The 20,068-nt window shown below is 42.7% G+C and overlaps 1 protein-coding gene across 1 annotated transcript in view; it reads left to right on the top strand.

The window, feature by feature from the left end:
* Positions 1-11,252, top strand: part of SNX30 (sorting nexin family member 30) — a 154,605-nt gene extending 143,353 nt beyond the window's left edge. The window contains exons 8-9 of the mRNA XM_006864664.1: positions 6,463-6,615; positions 11,193-11,252. Of these exons, the coding sequence (XP_006864726.1) occupies positions 6,463-6,615; positions 11,193-11,252 (213 nt within the window). The remainder of the gene's footprint in view (positions 1-6,462; positions 6,616-11,192) is intronic.
* The last annotated feature ends 8,816 nt before the right edge of the window (positions 11,253-20,068 follow it).

Raw genomic sequence — 20,068 nt, 5'->3', positions numbered from 1 at the left:
AGGTTCTGTCACTGGTCCTGGAATTTGCTTCACAACAGGCATGGCTTTCTTTCTCCAAGATTTTGGGTCTGCCTTGGATAGTCATTGGGAATTTTATTAATTCCTACTATTATCATAAGATAAGCATAGAACTACAAACCACGAGGTCAATGACTTGAGTCTACCAGCTGCTGCACAGGAGAAATATGAGGCTTTCCACTCCCAAAAGATTTAAAGCCTCACCTATACAGGGTCGCTACGAGTTGGAATTGACTCCACAGCACTTAATAAAAATGACACTATTATTATGGGAGCAGGTAATGCCACATGTCCAAGATAGTGCCAAGAAGGAAACGTAGATAGAGATTTATGTTCTTATTGTTGATGTAAGGTGCTGTCGAGTCAATACTGACTCATACTAACCCTATGCAGAACTGAACTAAACACTGTCTGGTACTGTGCCAACTTCACAATTGTTGGCATACTTGAGCCCATTGCTGCTGACACTGTGCCAGTCTTCTCATTGGTGGTCTTCTTCTTCTTCTCCAACCCTCCACTTAACCAAACATGATACCCTTCTCCAAGAACTGGTCCTTCTTGACAATATGTCTGAAGTATGAGAGAAGAAGTTTGGCCATCCTGGCATCCAAGGAGCATTCTGGCTATACTTCTTCCAATACAGATTGGTTTTTCTTTTGGCAGTCCATGGTATTTTTAATATTCTCCTTCTACACAATAAGTCAAATGCATCAAATCTTATATGGTCTTTCTTATTCACTGTCCAACTTTCACATGCATATGACGTTATTGAATATACCATGGCTTGGGTCAGGTGCACCTTAGTCTTCAAACTGATGTCTTTGTTTTTTAATACTTTAAAGAGTTCTTGTATAGCAGATTTGCCTAATGCATTACGTTGTATAATTTCTTGACTGCTGCTTCCATGAGTGTTGATGGTTGGTCTGAGAAAAATCAAGTCTTTGATTTTCTTTTCTCCATTTATATGAATGTTGTTGGTGAGGATTTTTGTCTTCTTAACCTTGAGGTGCAACCCATATCAAAGGCAGTGGTCTTTGATCTTCATCAGTAAGTGTTTTAAGTCATCTTCACTTTCTCAGCAAGCCAAGGTTGTATCATCTGCATATCACAAGTTGTTAATAAGTCTTCCTCCGATCCTGATGACACATTTTTCTTCATATAATCCAATTTCTCGGATTATGTGCTCAGCATACAGATTGAATAAGTATGGTAAAAGAATACAACACTGGCGCACACCTTTCCTAATTTTAAACCATTCAATGTTACCTTGTTCTGTTCGAACAGCTGCCTCTTGGTCTAGGTACAGGTTCCTTAGGAGCACGATTGTTTCAGAATACTTGTTCTCCTCAATGTTGTCCATAGCTTGTCATGATCCACACAGTTGAAAGCTTTTGCATAGTCAATAAATTACAGGTAAACATCTTTCTGGTAGGTAGACCTTGTGTGGATATTATCCTATCACAGATAACATTGTATTTCCAGACAGATCTTGATATGTTCTTTTTGGTGATGAATGTGATGCCATTCCACTTCAATTTGTCATTCCTGGCTTAGTAAACCATGTGGTTGTCAGATTCAAAATGACCAATACCAGTCTATTTCAACTCACTACTACCAAAGATACTGATGTTTATGCATTCCATTTATTTTTTGATAATTTCCAATTTTCCTAGACTTATACTTTGTACATTCCATGTTCTGTTTATTAATGGATGTTTACAGCTGTTTCTCTTCATTTTGAGTTGTGCCCCATCAGCAAATGAAGGTCTTGAAGGTTTTACTCCATTCGTGTTATCATGGTCAACTCTACTTTGAGGAGGCAGCTCTTCCCCAGTCGTATTTTGAGTGCCTTCCAAACTGAGAGGCTCATCTTCCAGCACTATACAATATTCTGGTATTCTTCATCATGTTTTAATAGTCAATATTTTGGTGTCACACTGCTGCTCATAAGATTTTCAGTTACTAAATATTCAGAAATAGTCCATCTCTCATTCTTCCTAGTCTGTCTTCATCTTGAAGCTCATCTGAAACCTATCCACCACAGTTGACCCTACTGGTATTTAAAATACTTGTGGTATAGCTTCCAGATTCACAGCAACACACAAGCCACCACAGTACAACAAGGTGGCATACGAGTGGTTGATTTATGTGCTAGGGCCTAGAAATATCTGGCATGTGGAAAGAGCTGAACGATATATTTTCATTGAATGTCGAATGGATTTAGGTTACTGCCACCCCATCCCCAAACATAGAAAAATGCACAATCCCATCCCATGTCATTCCCCTTCTCCCATCACTCTAAGAACTCATATCCTGTTCTGGAAATTCTTACAGATGGCAGAACCAATGTGGAAAATGTAGTTTTGTCCTCCATGTAGAAACTTTTTTGTTTTAAAGTATCATATAGTGGTTTTGTTCTTATTGCTGTCTTGTGATAAGCAACACCCAATCATAAAGCATTGATTACTGCCATCTCAGTGTCTTCCAGGCAAAGAGAACAGTTAAGTCTTAACAGTATCTCAGTCACATAAAGCAAAACATTCAGATAAGAAGGAATGCTGAGTATTACTGTAGTGCTGCAGGATAATGCACTGGACTGCAAGGTCAATTTGAACCACTAGGTCAGTGGATCAAATCTACCAGCTGCTCCTCAGAAACTCTATACAGGGTCATTGTGGGTCAGAACTGACTCAGCGGCACTTAGCAGCAACAACAACTGTTCAGTGAATTGAATGTCACAAAGAGAGAAGTTGGGCACCTTCACAATTCGTACACACTTCTTTTGAATCACCTCCTCCCTCCTTTTTCTAACCCTTTTCACCCCTGTGCATCTCCAGCTCTACTCTCTCTCACATTCACCTCCTACATCTGTGCCATCTTAGTGACCTTTGTTGACTCCTTCATTAACCCTATAAGTGTAGTCTGCCCTCAGCCCTCTCAGCTTTCTTGTCCCATAAGTGATCAGTCTCTGTAGGCCTGTCCTTTATCTTGAAGCCTACTATAGCACTAATGCCAATCTTGATAGCCAGAATAGAAATTTCAAGCTCTTTGATTCCCTATAGCTTATTTCCCACATACAACTGGTTGCCATACCTGTGAATTCTGTCTGTACCAGATTGGGCTAATCCATCCTCTCCCTTTGGGTGTTAAAGCTATCTGTCGCCTTGGTTCCTAGGTGCCCCGGGCAGTCTCATTGCAGTTTAGTTTAGTGTTGACTCATCTCTGGTCTCTGATGACATCTTAGGGTGGAGTAGAGTGGATAAAGGGTGGCAGGAAGTTTGGAAATATTTGCTTTATATGAAAATATTTCATATTTGGAAAAGTGAAAAAGACATCTATTTTATAATAGCGTAAAACTCAGTAAAATATTCTTGGCTTGAGGAACTATGCATATGGTAGATTATCTTTTGTGAATGTTGTTGTGTGCCATCAAGTTGGCTTCGACTCATAGTGACCCTGTATAGTGTTTCCGAGAGTGGCTGGTGGGCTTGAACTGACGACCTTGTAGTTAGTAGTGCCGTGCCTATCCGACCAGGGCTCTTTTGAGAAATTGTAAGTAGCTACTCAGTCTCTTGTAAATAGTGATTTATCATTTCTGGACCCATGCGAGCTAACATTTATTAAGCTTTATGGATGTTACTTCGTGTAACCTTATTAAGTACAATAGTATTTTCTAGTAAAAAAAAACTGAGGCATTGAGAGTCCCACATCACCCATCTAGTAAATGGTAGACATGGTATTCAAACCCTACAAGTCTGGCTCTTGAACTCTGTGTTACAACTAGAAAAAGCATGAGGCATTTCTAGTTTCCAAAAGGGGAATGGGTGTAATAGACCTGGGGATGCTGGTCTTCTGCAGGCGTCCAAGGTTCCCTGCCCCTCCACACTCTGACCCCATCTAACCAGCCAGAGCTCTCTCCATCTGCCCTTGTGTGCCCTGTGACTGAGGGAGCTAGTTCCCAGGTGGGTCCAGGTGTTTTCTCACTTCTGTCAGGTACTGTTTCCCTAGAGTACCCTCTGCCCCACTGTCATATGTCCCACCTCTATCACCTTTAAGGAGTCACCTTTCTGTTGTTTCTTGTTAGAAGTCTGACCTTCACCTAAGACAGACACATTCTTCAGTTCCTTCTCACTATTCCCTTATTACAGGCTCTCAAAGCCAAATGAAAGCACTTGTCACACCTCACTTGATTATCCTCAAACATTTTTATCCCCAAACTAAGCTAGACATGAGATTTGTCTGTTAAGACTTAAGTACTTTTGTATTCCTTAGTGCCAAGCATGGAGTGTGTTGTGAAAATGATAGGCTTATATTTCCAAAATTGGTAAGTTAAAAATTTCCTAAAGACAAACAAAATCCTGAGCTGTGGTTTCTGAGTCTTAATTTTTGTGAGTCAACCAGATTTCCCCATCCCGTAACATAGCCCAGGCATCTTTCCTTTAAATCAGTGTGGCTTTCTCATCAGAACTCTGCTTTTCCTCCTTGTGACATGTAGGGCCTTTCATCCAGATTCTAAACTGAGCAGTTCTTAGCAGGCAAGTAGAGAACTGGATCATGCGTGCAGGGAGGTGGACCATCTCCAGCTCACTGAACGTCCATTGAGGTTGACTCCCTGGGTGTTTTGGGGGAATGATGCTGCAGAGGTAGGACACGCTTGTTTTATTTTCATTTTCTGTAAAGTGGCCAACAATAATGGGTGAATCAGCAGAGGAAGGCAAACGTGATTCTAATCATGATATCAAAGGGACAGTTCAGTGTCTTTCTGTCCTCCACCGCTTCCTCTTCTCCCACTTCTTTTCCCTACTTTATTAAAAAATGTTTCCCAGGGTACTTAGTTTCATTTTCCTCTCCGATGCATCCTTTTATCCTATGCCAGGCTCAGTTGAATCCTGTTACCTAGACTACTTCCCTTGTCCTTGTTCCTGTAATGGAATGTTCTACATGGTAGTTGGCCAATGGCCTTCAGCACTGTTGGAATCCCTGAAGTTTTCTGACTTCCTCAGGCCTGGCTACACCATTGTTGGTGTTTCTGGATTGACTCCTTGCCTAAAAGCCTTGGGTACAAATGTTCCCTGGTTGGTCGAGATTGGCCCATGCTTGGAGACACTTGGGGTCTTAGTTGCCAGCACAGAAAACACACAAAGCCTCGTTTGTTGGGGGGAAGCATTTGGGAAGTGGGTGCCAGACCCAGATGTGAGCATCTTGGCATGTTGGCCACCATCAGGACCAGTCGAGTATGTGTGTTGGCAGAGAAGCGGGCCTTGTGCCAGTATTACCGCAAGGCTGTGTGTACCTGCGTCCGATGGATAAAACTCACCAAAGCCAGTGGAGAGTTGTGAAAGCCACGTGACAGTTATGTTCTGAGAAAGTCTTCTAAACCTCTCTAAGACAACCTTAAACTAGCCTGCTTATGCTTTTTTACTTGGTACTTCAGATTCTTTTAGCATACATAAATAATGATCCTGCCATGCCCCCCAGACTTATTCTAACTCTTCATTTTTTCTTACCTGCTCTCTGGGGTTGCAGAGACAGGTCTCCAGTTTATAATGTGGGGGCCTATATAAGGATATCATGTTTGCTAAGGTGGAGGGTCAGAGAAAAAGAGGAAGACCCCCAATGAGATGGATTGGCCAAGTGGCAGCATTGATGGATTCAAGCGTGGCAACAGTAGTGAGGTTGACCCAGGATTGGGCAGTGCTTTTGTTCTGCTGTGCATAAGATCACTATGAGTCAGTACTGACTTGATGGCACCTAAAAACAACAACATATACATGTTACAGTCAGTTTTCTGATCAGTGGGGGTAGCTGTTCTCAGACTTCACAAGTCATAGAGTAGTTGACATTTCCACATGGAGTAGGAAAATCTACTACTTTCCTAACACTAATATGGCACAAGAGGAATGGAGCAATATCGAATACGAGTGTTTATTTGCAAAGTCATACAGATGTTGGGAGTCCTGGTGTGGCACTGTGGGTTAATGTGCTGGACTGCAAAGTTGGTTTGAATCACAAAGTCGGTGGTTCAAGCTCACCGCCGCTCCTAGGAAACCCTATTCAGTGTCACTATGGGTTGGAACCAACTCGATGGCACTCAGCAACAACAATATACAGATGTGTATCCTAAAAGGAACCAAAAGCATATATGACTCTTTGAAGAACAGTCTTCTTTCTGTTTGAAACCAAGGTGTTTCTCCCAGGAATTTCTCTGTGCTTAGATAGATTTGAAGATTTGAGCCCTGGACCCCTTTCAAAAGAACCCCTTCTTAGCCCTGCTTTCAAATAAATGCCTCCAGAGAAGGGAATGTGTTGATGGCATTTTCATAGAGGACTTTGGCCTTTTACATATGTGTGAGCAGGGGAGTTCAAGCTTGCTGTAACCAGCTACACATACAAAGCACCCATGTATGCCTCCTTCAAAGTATCCATTGTGCCTCCCCCTTCCAGGTGCCAGCAGATGTTGAGAAATGTCAGGATCGGATGGAGTGCTTCAATGCTGATTTGAAAGCTGACATGGAGAGGTGGCAGAACAACAAGAGACAGGATTTCCGCCAGCTGCTCATGGGAATGGCTGACAAGAACATCCAGTATTATGAGAAGGTAATGAGTGAGCCCCACAAGACCACAGAGCTCTCCTTAAAGAAATGTTTCTAATGAGCAGAGCCTTTTGTGAAGGCCCATTGAACTCCAAAAGCAGAGGCCCTGTCAGCTCCATCATCTTCATTTATTTCATCTGTCTAGTCTTAGCTCCCCAGACATGCTCTTGCTTGGCTGCGCTAAGCACATTGCTGAGTCTGGAAGCAGAGGCACTCACCAGCCCTGACTCCTGTGGGTCTCGCTTGTACATACTGCTGAGAACAGGAATGCTCTCATCTTTCAAATTCTCTGAGCTCAGCGGCTAGCTTCTTCCCAGGGTCAGTGCAGAGATACTGCCAGTCAATGGAGGCTTTAGGCTTAGTTCTCTTGGATTCTACATACAGGAGTTTTTAACATTCACAGTACCAGGGACCCCTTTAGTTATCTGGTGACGCCTGTTGATCCCTTATCAGAATGTCAAAAACCAAACCAGTTGCCTTCAAGTCGACTCGTGGCCATCCCATGTGTGGCAGAGTCCAACTGTGCTCCACTTGTTTCCAGTAGCTGCTTTTTCAGAAGTGGATCATCAGACCTTTCTTCTAAGGTGCCATGTGTGTAAAAAATTAGTACCTCCCAAAAGACCGAAACTAAAGGAGTCTAGGATTCCAAAGGAAAGTGATTCATTTAAAAATAGCTTAATTCATGAGCCCCTTGACCTATGGCCCTCAAGTCAAGCACCCCCAACACACACACACACACACACACACACACACACACACACACACACACCCTGAATGTCTTTCATCAAGCTCTAGCTTAGTCTTTTCATCAAAGTTTACTTGTAACGTATACAATTCTAATTAATTTCTGCTAATGAATCCTGCTATTTCTTAAAAGCTTAAAGTTACAGATGAGGACCAGACAGATCACAGTGCAACAAACAGACTTGAAATCAAGCCGTTAGAAACACACAGCCCACTTGCAGAGTGAGGGCTCCACCACATCTCTAGAACAGGTCTTCATCCCAAACTAGAAGAATCTACCTCTTCTGAAGGCTGTGATGGTTCTGACTGCAGTCCATCTTTGCAGGTTCATTTGGAGTGGAGTAAGGAAATAGTCAGTGGCTAGCCCTCACTTATCAGGTCTTGGGGAAGGACTGTGTTAGGGGGAAATGAAAGAAAGATGCTTACTCAGTCATTTCTAATGGAGGCCTTGCTGTGTGTCTGGGGTGGAACCAGGCTGGATGCTGTGTATATGGCACCTCATTAAATTTAACTGATATCACAATACCATCAAGTGGATTATATGATTTCCAATGTAAAGCTGAAGAAATGGAGGCTCAGCAAGGTTTCCCAACTCCACTCAAAGTCACAAAGCTTGTGAGTGACTGAATTAGGATTGGCACTTGGGTCTGCCAGGTCAAGTCTGAATGCTTGCCATTCCCACTCATCATCCGTGTGTGGAACAGGGTCACACAGTCTTGGGAAACAGGCCTACTTGTGCAGAGGCAGAAAGATCACCCCATGTGAAGTCAAGGTCTGGTTCTTCTCCTGACTGTGCCCTTAGGCAAGGTGCCTCTTTGCATCTCTGTTTCTCCTTCTGTAAAATGGGAATGATTCTTCTCACCTGTGCAGTTGTGAAGGAGCAATGAAATGATGCACACGTGGATGCCCAGAACATACTCAGTACACAATAAATGCTACTTCCTTCTCTGGTCCTTTGCCCTTCTCTCCATTGTTCAGTGGTCTTCTCACTGCTCCAAAGCCAACTAGACCAGATGTCTCCGTAATTTCTCATGGTGATTAATCCCAGTAGTCCCAAAGCCCAGTTCCTAAGACTTGAGCCTCAGGCCTTTATGTTTATGCTTGATAACCTTCCCAGTATGTCACTAACAGGGTCACTTGGGGCCTAGATTTGGCTCCTACGTTCATTTACTAACAACAACAAACAACTTGTGTATTTTGGAGTGTAGTGGCTCTGTATTCTAAGCAATGGATTGAAAATCAAAAGGTTGTCGGTTCAAGCCCACTGACTGCCCCACAGGAGAAAGATGAGGCTTTCTGCTCCTGCAAAGATGTGTACAGCCTCAGAAACTGTATACAGGGTTGCTATGAGTCAGAACCAACTCTGCAGCAATTAACAACAACAACTTGTGTATTTACTGTGTGGGTGGCACTGTAAGGTAAGCACTGGACTGCTAATCACAAGGTTGGCAGTTCAAACTCACCAGCTGCTCCATGGCAGAAAGATGACGCTTTCTGCTCCGGTAAAGAAGCCACAGAAAGCCTACACAGGTTCTCTATGAGTCAGAACTAACTTGATGGGACCTAACAACAACAGCAAAGTGCTCTAGGTATCAACTGATAAACAGAACAGCAGCGCCTCTGCCCAGAGGTCTAGGGACGGGAATGGGCTCCCTGTGGGGGAGCAGATCAGAGAGTGCCAGTCACGAGCCGGTGGCCTGGCATCAATTTGGATTTGTGCCCAGGAGCCAGTCCCTCCTCTGCCCCTGCCCCGATGGAGCCATCAGTCTAGTGGAAGATGCACGTTCATCAGAGAATCCTACAACTTCGGAATGAGCTCAGTGCTCTAAAGGAGAAGAACGAGACACCAGGGGAATGTTAGTTAGGGGGCAGTTAATTCCAACTCATAGAGAACCCATATGTGTCAGAGTAGAACTCTGCTCCAAAGGGTTTCCAAGGCTGTGACCTTTCAGAAACAGATTACCAGGCCTGACTTCCGAGGCACCTCTGAGTGGGTTTGAACCACCAGCCTTTGGCTCATAGCTGTGCATCTACTATTTGTGCCGTTCAGGGACTCCTTGGACAAGAATCACCAATGGCCATCGAGTGGATTCCAACTCTTAGCAACCCTCTGTAGGTTTTCTTACAGGAGCAGATAGCCTCATCTTTCTCCCTCAGAGTAGCCGGTGGGTTTGAACCACCAACCTTGCAGTTAGCAGTTCAATTCCTAACCCACAGTGCCACCAGAGCTCCTTGGAAGAGAATAAAAGGGTAAGTTTCAAATTAGGGGCAGAAGGGAACAGGTAGAATGGGCAGGAAACGTTGATTTAAAGGAATAATATTTAGTCTGAGATTCAGAGACAAAGACATGGGAAACAAATATTCCAGGCAAAGGGAACATTTGTGAGGGCCTTGAGGTAGGAAAAGAGCTCAATGCATTTGAGAAATGAGAAGAAATTTTACTTGCCCAGTGCTGATGTGGGAGGATTTTTCCAGATCTGAAATGACAGCCTAGGGAAAGAGCAGGACTTGAAGATAAGATCCTTGAGGCTCTTTGGGCTTCATTACGTAGAGCAGCATTCCAAGTCTAGATGTTTCTCCAACCTCAGTCACCAAAGAAGCAGGAACTGACCTTACCATTCCCTTTCTGCCTTCACCTAAAGGTCCCTCTCTCTTTACACCCTCTCAAGACTCCCTCCAAATGACTCTGTTACAAAGTCCTTTTTTACCCCTGGACTTTCTTCTAAGAAAGACCCAATGCAGTTCTGTTGTTCCCTTCATGCAGAAGAGTGCTCAAGGGGAGGGTATTTTGGCCAAGAAGGGGGTTTCTTGGAGAAGAATGTCAGGGTCTTCTGAATTCTTGGTCTTTCACAGGGTCTGGAAATCAGTCGAAAGCATGCCAGTTTGGGAATTATGAGCTGTGTCCTAGTTGTCTTGGGAAAATTACCCTCTTTGGATCTCTTTCCCCATCTGTTGAATGTGTGTATGTGTGTAATTGTTGTTGTTAAGTGCTGTGGCATTGGTCCTAACTCATTAGCAACCTTGCATAGGGTTCCCAAGGAGCGGCTGGTGGGTTTGAACCACCAACCTTGCAGTTCATGGTCCAGTGCTGGTGTAATGAGTAATAATAATTCCGCCATTGTGAGGACTAATATAAAATACTTAGCAGTGTTTGGAACATAGTAAAAATCGATAGGTAGTGGGTGCCCCTTGCCCCATTCTCCCTTTGGGAGATCCAAGAATAACCCGAGTCCTGGCGTGACACTGTAGAATAAGCACTGAACTACAAGGTCAGTTTGAACTGCAAGGTCAGCAGTTCACACTCACCAGCTGCTCCTTGAGAACCCTCTATAGGGTCACTATGAGTCGGAACCCACTCAACAACATGAGTAGTCCAGACAAGCAAATCTGAGGTTGATGAAAAACAGTGCGTTTTCCAAGCCCATCTGACACAGGTGGTTGGCTCATTCCAATTATGACTTAACATTCTTAAACAAGAACCACCCACACCTGGGTTAGAGCCTCCTTCTAGCCCGAGAACCTAAATCTACTAGGCTGATCTGTACTTTTTGAAGAGAAAGAATTTCTTATAATGAGTACCTTCCCGTTCATTGGAGATAAACTTTATGGATTAACGTGAATTCATCTAAGTTGATGCTTAAAAGGTAGGGATGATGCATTCAAAACAAATACCAGTGATCTTGCTTGCTTATGAGTTATAGATAATATATGTAGGTGTCTTTAGACAAGGGTGACCTAGCAGGTTTGGCAGTGAAATCATAGATCAGAATAGAATTAAAATCAACCTCCAAATCTGGTACTTGGTGTTGATACTTTGTGTGTGGGCTGTCATTTCAGTGCCTCATGGCGTGGGAGTCGATTATTCCACTTCTGCAGGAGAAACAAGAGGCCAAATAAGTTCCTTCTTGGGACAGAGACTCTTCTACCTACACAGGGCATGGCTCCCGTGCCAGAATGTCCCTGCAGTGCCAGAGAGGCGGTGTTGGGAAAACAACCACAGAAACATCTCTCCTTTGTGTATTTCTTCCCTTTACCCACCTCGCCCTACAGTTGCTTTTAATTAGTATTTATTCCTTGGTGGAGTCTCCTGAGGCTGTAGTTACCTCTCAGCAAAAGAAGCATACCTCCGTGTTCTGAAGGAACCCACTAAATGGAACACTAAGAAGATTTAAAGCTGAGGGACAAAACAGTCCTCAGCTGACATCTGACATCTATTTACAGTTTTCTTTGGGACAGCTGAGTTACCTGCCGTGGGAAAAAAGCCAGGTCCTATGTTTTCAGGACATGAGGGAGATACGACTAGAGGGTCACCATTGCGTCCCACGGATACACAGGGACTCTGGAATTGACCTCGGTGGGCACTGCCTTGTTCCAGCCTGGAGGAAGCGTTAGCCCCTCCATGGAGAAGTCCTTAATGTACAAGTGGCCTGTAACTGCCAGTGTGACCTGATGCTTGCTTATGCTGAATGACACCTGTGTATTGTTTCTAGTTCATGCGGTTCGCGTGTCTGCTTCGTGACCTAAATTGGCCGAGTGGCTGTTTGTGTCCATGCTTGAGCAAGAAAGCCAGCGTCCTTATCCTTGTGTGATGATCAGGAAGCTAAGCTCCCTGACTTGTTTATGGCATGAGAATGCACTAGATTGGAAAGTGGTTTTGTGTAAAATGGGGTTAAAAAAAAAAAAAGGTTGCATCTTTCTCATGAAGTTCTTAAATATTTTGTTTGTTAAATGTCATCAGAGTAGCGATTAGACCTGTTAGAGGTATACCTGTTGTCTTGAAGTCAGAGTAGTTCCCCGCTCTCAGTAGACATACTGAGCACCACCTCCAGTGTCTGCCTTGTACAATTTGCCTTCACTTCATCCAAAATGCCAATTTTAATATTTCCCACTATGTCCACTGAATGTTTGGACAACCGTTTGATGAGCGGCTGGGATGTTGTATTGTTATGACAGTCTAAATCTGTAAGTGAAATGTGAATGGTCTCCATGAAGTGCTTTAACACTATTTCCTGGTCAGGAAGAAAAGTCAGTATCTAGAAAAACATGTGAGGTGACACATACAAGCTTCTAGCTTGGCTAAAATCTCAATTTGCAGCCAAATTCCTGGAGGCTCCTGGCTGTGTCTAAAGTTTTCACTTCAAACCATTACCTGTTGCTTTTCAAATCAACCCAAAGCTAGCAGACAATTTTTTTTTTCTCCTGAAATGAAGCTCTACATATGTCATGTTTGTATTATTTCATCTGAGACTGACTCATCCCTATAAATTAATCTGAGCCTCAAATAAGTGGTAATATCCTCTTACCCCCCCCCCCCCCCCCCCCCCCAAATAGAACAGGGTATGCTAAGATGTTGCTTCATATGCACAGAGACATGCAAATCCTGGTCAACACACAGCATGTTGAAGTCGCCGGGTTCCACTTTTGAATGCAGAGTTGACCTAGTATCAGCAGTTGGATGTCATAGAACACTTTGGTTCTGTTTCATCCTGTTTGAAAAGCCCTACTTTAAATGATAATTGTCATATCTCTTGGTACTTGCCTGCTATCAGACCTCATCCATACCACCCTTAAATCCTCTGTTGTGAGTTTGCAGTTTGATGTACTTCGAAATGATTCATTGAAGTAGAGGGATGAAAACAATCCATCCCTGATGGTGGTCCAGCATTTCATTCTACCTCTAAACTCATCCTATTGGTGTGGAGATGGGTGTCTGGGTCTGGCCTGACAGGTGGCTGGTAGAATTTGTGTGCCTATCTATTGATGACTGTCAGGAGACGCTACACTGGTCTAGTAGTAAATGCTCACCTTTGAAGATGTATAGAAGCTTTGCCTTTAAAAATGGTGCCCAGTGTAATTAATGAACAGTTAGAACTATGGAAAGACTGAAAACTAGAATCTGACTACCTGCTAGTTGCCAGACATTCTTGTGTAGTGGGGTGGGTGGGTGGAATAATCAGAGTCTAGTTCCTCACTGAGAGGAGATGTAGGTAAGGGGAGGCATTAAGGTATTTGAAGGAGGGAACTGAAGGGACTCAGGCACATTGGGATTGGGTTTTTTATTTTTGTAGGGGGCCCATGTGGTCTTCCTGTTCTTTAAGACACCAAAAGGAACTGAAACAAGATAGCTCTTTTGTCACCGGACATACCATTGAGAGCAGAGTAGAGAAAATTGGTGTTGGTTACTGACATCCTTGGAGAAATGATCTTCCCACAGAAGGAACCCTTTTCCTTTCTTCAGGCTGGCATCAGTGAGGTGAGGAGGCTCCCTAGCGCTTCGTTCCCTGACAGCTCTCGTAGGTCCTGGAAGGCCAGAACCCAAAGCATTTATCTCTGCATCTTGAACAGCACAAAAGTGATTCCTTCTGTGCCAAAGACTGCCTTGTGGAGTTGCATCACCCCATCCTTAGCTCCACAAAGTTGTGGTCCTGAGATCACCAAAGTTTTGTGCTTGAAGGTGTGCCTTACCTTAAGACTGACAAGAGATAGGTTTTGAGGCTTGAGATTGCTGTGGAGTGGAATAGCATCCCCCAGCAGCTGCTTTGGGCCTGAAAAGTAAAGGTTTCATTCACTCTTGATTAAAAATCCAGGTGAAAGCAGAAGAGGGAATTCCTAGAAACAGCAGATTTTAGAGATATAAGTGATATGTGAGTGATTTCCAGCAGGTGTGAAGAACTCTGCTGTTCGTTAGAACTGTAAGAAGAGTCTTAAGTTACTCTGCCCCCACAGCAAGTAACCACTGTATGAGAAGGACAGTCAAATTTGGGGCTGGATTGTCCTTGAAGAAGACATTGATGATCTCTGATGAATTTAGCCAAGTGCGATTATGGAGGTCATTGTCTCAGTATCTCACCATGCTGCTGTTGAACTCACCAGACACCTTTCTTTACCTGAAATGAAAACCAGCACAATGTGGTGAATGTAAGATAAATTCAATTTCATGCCAAATTCAACCCCACCCAGAGTGTATTCTAGATGTTGGACTGAATCTGTACCAGTGTTCTCTTAGTTGCCACTGAACATGAGGAAATTAAAGGCACACCTGCTGCTCACATCACACCTCTTGGGATGGGACTACAGGAAGTTCTTCTTTAGAAGAGACCATGATGATCATGTGGCAATTGACAAGGGTAATTTCTAGCCTAGAGAGTTCCTGGCCCACGGAACATCTAGAGCTCATGTGACTTGGCCCTGCCATTGACAACATTGAAATCCTAGGTCATTAACTGGGTTGCAGAATAGTCATTTTGTGCATTCCATTCAGAGCTGGTGAGAGAGGAGGGAGCGTGAGGTCAATACAACATTGTCTGTGTTGGCCCCATCTGTTTGGGCTCTGGGGTGGTACAGGGGCCTACTTTGGTTCAATAAGATTGCTGACCACCCTAAAGGGTGCATCCTCTCAGAAGACTGCCTGTGGTCAGGGCAGGGAACACCACTCCAGAGCTCACCCCTCAGATGCCTACTTAGGAGCCTGTGGGAACTGGGTAATATAATTACATGGCTGAGGTAAAATTGCTTTGGCTGCCCTCATTTACCAAATTATTTGGGGAGCTTGGGTTGGCCTTCTCATTTTCACAAGTCCTCAAGATGGCAATAGATTAGACATGCTCCTTACTTCTGTTTTCTCTATTCAGATGATTGGTGGTTTACCAGTAATTTGAGGAAAATGTCATCTCCTGGACCAAACTTAATGGATTGAGTAGGGTATATTGGAGTTGTACTCTTTCTTATGGGCTTTTGTTTGTTTGTTTTATAACTCAGTGACTAAACTAGGAGCCTGATTTTGTACCAACCCACTCAGTAGGCTGCCACCGTTTGCTTGAATGTTGCCTGATGCTCCCGAGAGTTGCAGAGTATACAGGGGCTCTCTGCATTAGAACTGAGAAGGACCTTGTTAATGGGATGGGTTGACTGTTCTTTCTTAATTGTATGTGTTTGAAATGCATTTTGGGTACGACTGTCTAACCCTTTTTATGTGGCAGAAGCGTATGTCATCCTGGTAGTTTTTACTACTAGAGATCGCCTGTAAATAAGTGCTTTGAAAAAAAGAACTTTAGCAAACCATTAAGATATTGCTTCACATATAAACATTCTGTGTATTTAGCACTTGAAAATCAACAACTCTAGGTTTTAAAAAAGTGTCAGAGGCTGTTAAAAGCAGAATTCTACTTTTTGAGAATTTGTCAACTTACTAATATGCCTTATTCTTCAACTAGTGTTTTTAAAGTTCTGGGTAGAGTTCTAGAGATGGAATCGGTAGTGCAGCTTAATTACTATAGATGTGGCTTAACCAGCCAGTCCTCAGTCCTCTGAAAGAAACCAGCAAGAAAGGCTAAAAGGCTGCCTATTTGGAGAAAACAGTATTACTATTGCCAAATGCTATTTTTTTGATAATGTGAGGAAACACCGGGAGCACAAAACCTCATTTTGTTTTAAAGTTTGAAAAGATTAGTGCCTTTTTGGCATACTTTTAGTTGTAGAGGATATGTTATCAGCACTGGCAAATGACACGTTGTTGTTAGTGCCGTCGAGTAAGTTTCGACTCAGCGACCCTGTATAGGGTTTCTAGGGCTAGGGCAAATCATATAGATACAAAGAAATCTGTAGATTTACCCCAATTCTGCAGAGCAACTTTTTAAGATTTTTAGGGGGCGGACTCCAGAGCAGCATGTTTTGGATAGGAATTCTCCGCAGGTTGAAATGCCAAAAACATTGATTCCCATAATTTTTTCCACTTGAACAGCAAAGCTTTTCCCACTAAAACCATTGATGAAGAGTATTGTACATACAGCTCAGCAACACCAAACACCTCGCCAGGTGGGTCTGGGCTCTGTAGTCTCTGCCAGGGCTGGTAATACCTCTCAAACCCCTGTTTGACAGGCTCAGGCATAGTCTCAGACCAGCCTTTCAGTCAGCAAATGAGAGAGGGAGGGAAAAGGGGGTCTTCCCCACAGTACGGAAATGGGGAGAGAGGAAAGTGGATTGCAAACAAAACTATGAGTCAGTTTGTAAAGTGATGCCTGTGTTACCATCTCTGGGCCTTCATCAAATAGCAAACCAGCATCTCTTAACAGCCAGCATTGGCCTCACAGACATCCTAGAGATTTTGGTCCATGCATTCCTGTGTGCCTATTCCCTTGATCTCTCATGAGCGGGGGGCAGGATTGCGTTGAGAGTGGATGTACATTTGATAAATTCCCATGAAGAAAACTGCCAACAAACTGTCTAACTTGTATTTTAACTGTTGAAGATGAGATGAAAAAAAAATGTGTGCTTAAGTTATGGACTGTATCCTTATTTTTTAAAAATAATTCTTTTATGTTTAAAAATTTCTGCGGTATTGATAAAGTCCTCTGTGTAAATGTGTTCTCTGTTATCCATGCTGCCATTAAAGCCAAAATGAAAGCTGTGAAAACAAAACTGTGCTAGAGAGAACTTATGTGTAGATGACAAAGTGATTTATTTACAGATCAAGTCTTTGTTTTATAAAGCTACCAAACTTTCAAATGACTGTCGCCTTTTTCTTTAATGAAACCCAGAGACTTGTAAAAAAAAATTTTTTTTAAAAAGACGTTTTTGTTGAACTTCTGATGCTGGCACAAGGTTTTTGTCCACCTTTTTTCCCCCATATATCTGTGTATAAAAAATACCTGTTGTTTACTATGGGACTGGTATTACATTTTGAGGTTTAAAAAAAAAAAAGATTTGTATTGCTTGATAAACTATTAGTGTGTAAATTTTTAAAAGTTTGTTTACCTCAACTTAAAATAATGGACCAATAAACTCATAAAAGATGCTTTCTGTATCTGAGTCATGTTCTCATTTGTATCTCTCTCTTGTTGTTGTTGTTGTTGTTGTTAAGTGCTGTCGAGTCAGTTCTAACCCATAGTGACCCTGTACAGGGTTTCCAAGGCTGTAAATCTTTTCAGGAGCAGAAAGCCTTCTTTCTCCCGTGGAGCAGCTGGTAGTTTCAAACTGCTGACCTTGCAGTTCGCAGCCCGATTCGTAACCACTACGCTACCAGAGCTCCTTCTCTAGTACAGGAAAATGTGCTTTGCTTTTGTTTTTCTCTCTTTTAAAAGCAATTTGCAAAAATCATGATATAAAGAACAGGAGAAAAGATAAAACGTTTTTATTGTGAAATCTGTGTAACAAAACATTTCAACCATTTCACCCTTTTTGCATGTAATTCAGTGACATTCTTTACATTCACCTTGTTCAGCATCAATCACCATGATTTGTTTCCAAATTTTCAATTGAACTATTTTGAGTCTTCATTTCTTTATAGAACCATCTTCAACTTACCCTCCCCTATATTTTACAAATTGGTCCAGTTTGGGGAAATGAAACTTTCCTAGTGTTTATGTAACCATAGTGATTGGCAAGCATGATGACATTACATGAAGGATTTCTTTCAATGAACTCTAACCCATAGCAAAGCACAACAGCATATTCTATGCCAAGGCTAGTCATTTCCGAATTTCTGTTGGCTGCCATGTTGTTGGTGGAGAATTTGTGAAGAAAGAAGAAATGTCTGTGATTGATTAACCACATAACATACACTAACATTCATTAAGGTATTACTGTATGTTATGAATTCAGGGCCAGAGTACACAGTTGTACCTAATAATGGTATAACTAAAACCAAACCCATTGCTCTTAAGTTGTTTCTATCTCCTAGTGACTATATAGGACAGAGTAGACCTGCCAGTAGGCTTTCTAAGGCTCTAAATCTTTACAGAAGCAGACTGCCGCATTTTGCTTCCGCAGAGCAGCTGACAGATTCAAACCACGGACCTTTTGGCTTGCAGTCCCCCTAGGATCCTTTAATGATGACAATGCATTGGAAATGAACTTAAATTGGTATCAAAGTTCACTTACTGATTCTACTCATGATTATAATAAGTCTGGGGTCACACAAGGTAGGATAAGAAAGAAAGGAAATCAAATCTCAGCTTTCCCACTTAACTGGCTATGTGATTTTAGGAATCATCTTTCTCTGAACTTCAGCATTGTGACCTCTGAAATGACGGACCTACTGTGGAAAAAATCAAATTCCACTTATTAATACCATTCCTCTCTGTTCCAATTCTGACACCAGCTGCACACGTAGCACTTCTTCCTCTGATCCTAACCACCAAGAGCTCGGTCAGATTTCACAAGTCTGCACAAGACTTCAGACTTATGACACAAACCTGGGAGTTTCCACAGTACCCTCACTTCTGACCTGCTTCTGTCTGCCACAACTCACTAGGTTTCAACAGTCTGCTAGGACAACTCACAGAACTCATGGAAAGTGCTACACTTAGGATTACAGTTTTATTATAGGAAAAAATGATGCCAATGAAGATGCTTATAGGGCGAATTCTGGGAGGGTTCCATGTCCCAAAAGGAGTGTGCTATCTTCCCACGTACATTGATGTATTTCAGCAACCAGGAACTTCCATGTCAAGAGCCTTTATTGGAGCCCCATAATGCATGGATGTCTTAGCATTTTTGTTACAGGATACATCATTGCTGTTCTGTCTGCCCCACCTACCAAACACTACACTCTGGGAGGGCAGGAACAGTGAAGTCGTTTCGTGTTTCTCAGTATTTAGCATAATGCCAGGATCTTAACAGATATACCATAAAATGTTCATTCACTGTACTCCATAGGGTTTTCAACGCTGTGTAACCTTTTAGAAGGAGATTACCAGGCATGTGTTTCTGGGTGTGTTTGAATCACCAACCAATCTGTTAGTAATCAAGTGGTCAATTCTTGTGCCACGTAGTAACTCCTGCAAGGGTTATTAGAGATACAGACTCTGAGCTCAAATGCTCTGAGATTTAAATGCATTCTTTGACTTTGTGTTTTACCCCAGCATAAGACTGCCACGTCTGTTGTTAAAGAGGGAGTCTGGCTTGGGAAAGAATGACCCACACACTCATTATGAATGGTAGTTTTATTAGGAGGTGAGTCAGTTTTTATACATGTAAGAAAATAGGCTATAAAAATAGTACTTCAAAATTAAGTGGTTTTTCACACACTTCCCCTTTCCCTTCACACCATCTGCATTTTGGAAGTATTGTCTGTATTCAGTTTAATTTCCCACTGAAGAAAGTCTTTTGATATTTGCTTCCTAAAAAACAAAAATTTACCCTGGGGCTCTCCTGAACAATTCACAGTTAAAAAGACCCCAGGAAACAAAACTTTTTTAAAAAAGTTTTAAAAATGCTGACCGATGTTCACTGATATTGGCAGTTTTTACAAAATCTTCAGTTGTTGAAAATGCATGCCTTTGCATGTGTTCCCATATGGGACTTTGAGTATCACACTTAGATGACTAGTTAGCCGTACCTTGGAGCCTCAGACAAGAAGGGCTGGGCACCTGGAGCTGGAGCTTAAAAAACCCCACACTGCTAGGTATGGCTGTACATTAAGCCTGCAGACAACCCTTGAAAGATTATGCTCTGCTGCCTACAGAACCTAACCTCACCCTATTGTTGTTGTTGTTGTTAAGTGCCGTCGAGTCAGGGTGTGTAAAAGCTGAGTTCTGCCATCACCCGGAAAGTGTATTTCCCCACCCACCAACAATTGGTTCTCAGGTTGACTCTGGCTGTAACATTTTTGGCACTGCCATTTGTGGGCAGTGGGTTCCTTGGGTTGCCAGTTCTCCAGTCTCTCCCTTTATCTTCAAGGGGGTCTTGCTTTCTGCTTCTGCAAGTCAGCACCT

The sequence above is a fragment of the Chrysochloris asiatica genome, unplaced genomic scaffold (assembly GCF_000296735.1).
Source record: "Chrysochloris asiatica unplaced genomic scaffold, ChrAsi1.0 scaffold00069, whole genome shotgun sequence".
In the NCBI taxonomy this organism is placed as follows: Eukaryota; Metazoa; Chordata; class Mammalia; order Afrosoricida; family Chrysochloridae; genus Chrysochloris; species Chrysochloris asiatica.
This window is presented reverse-complemented; position numbering and strand designations above follow the sequence as displayed.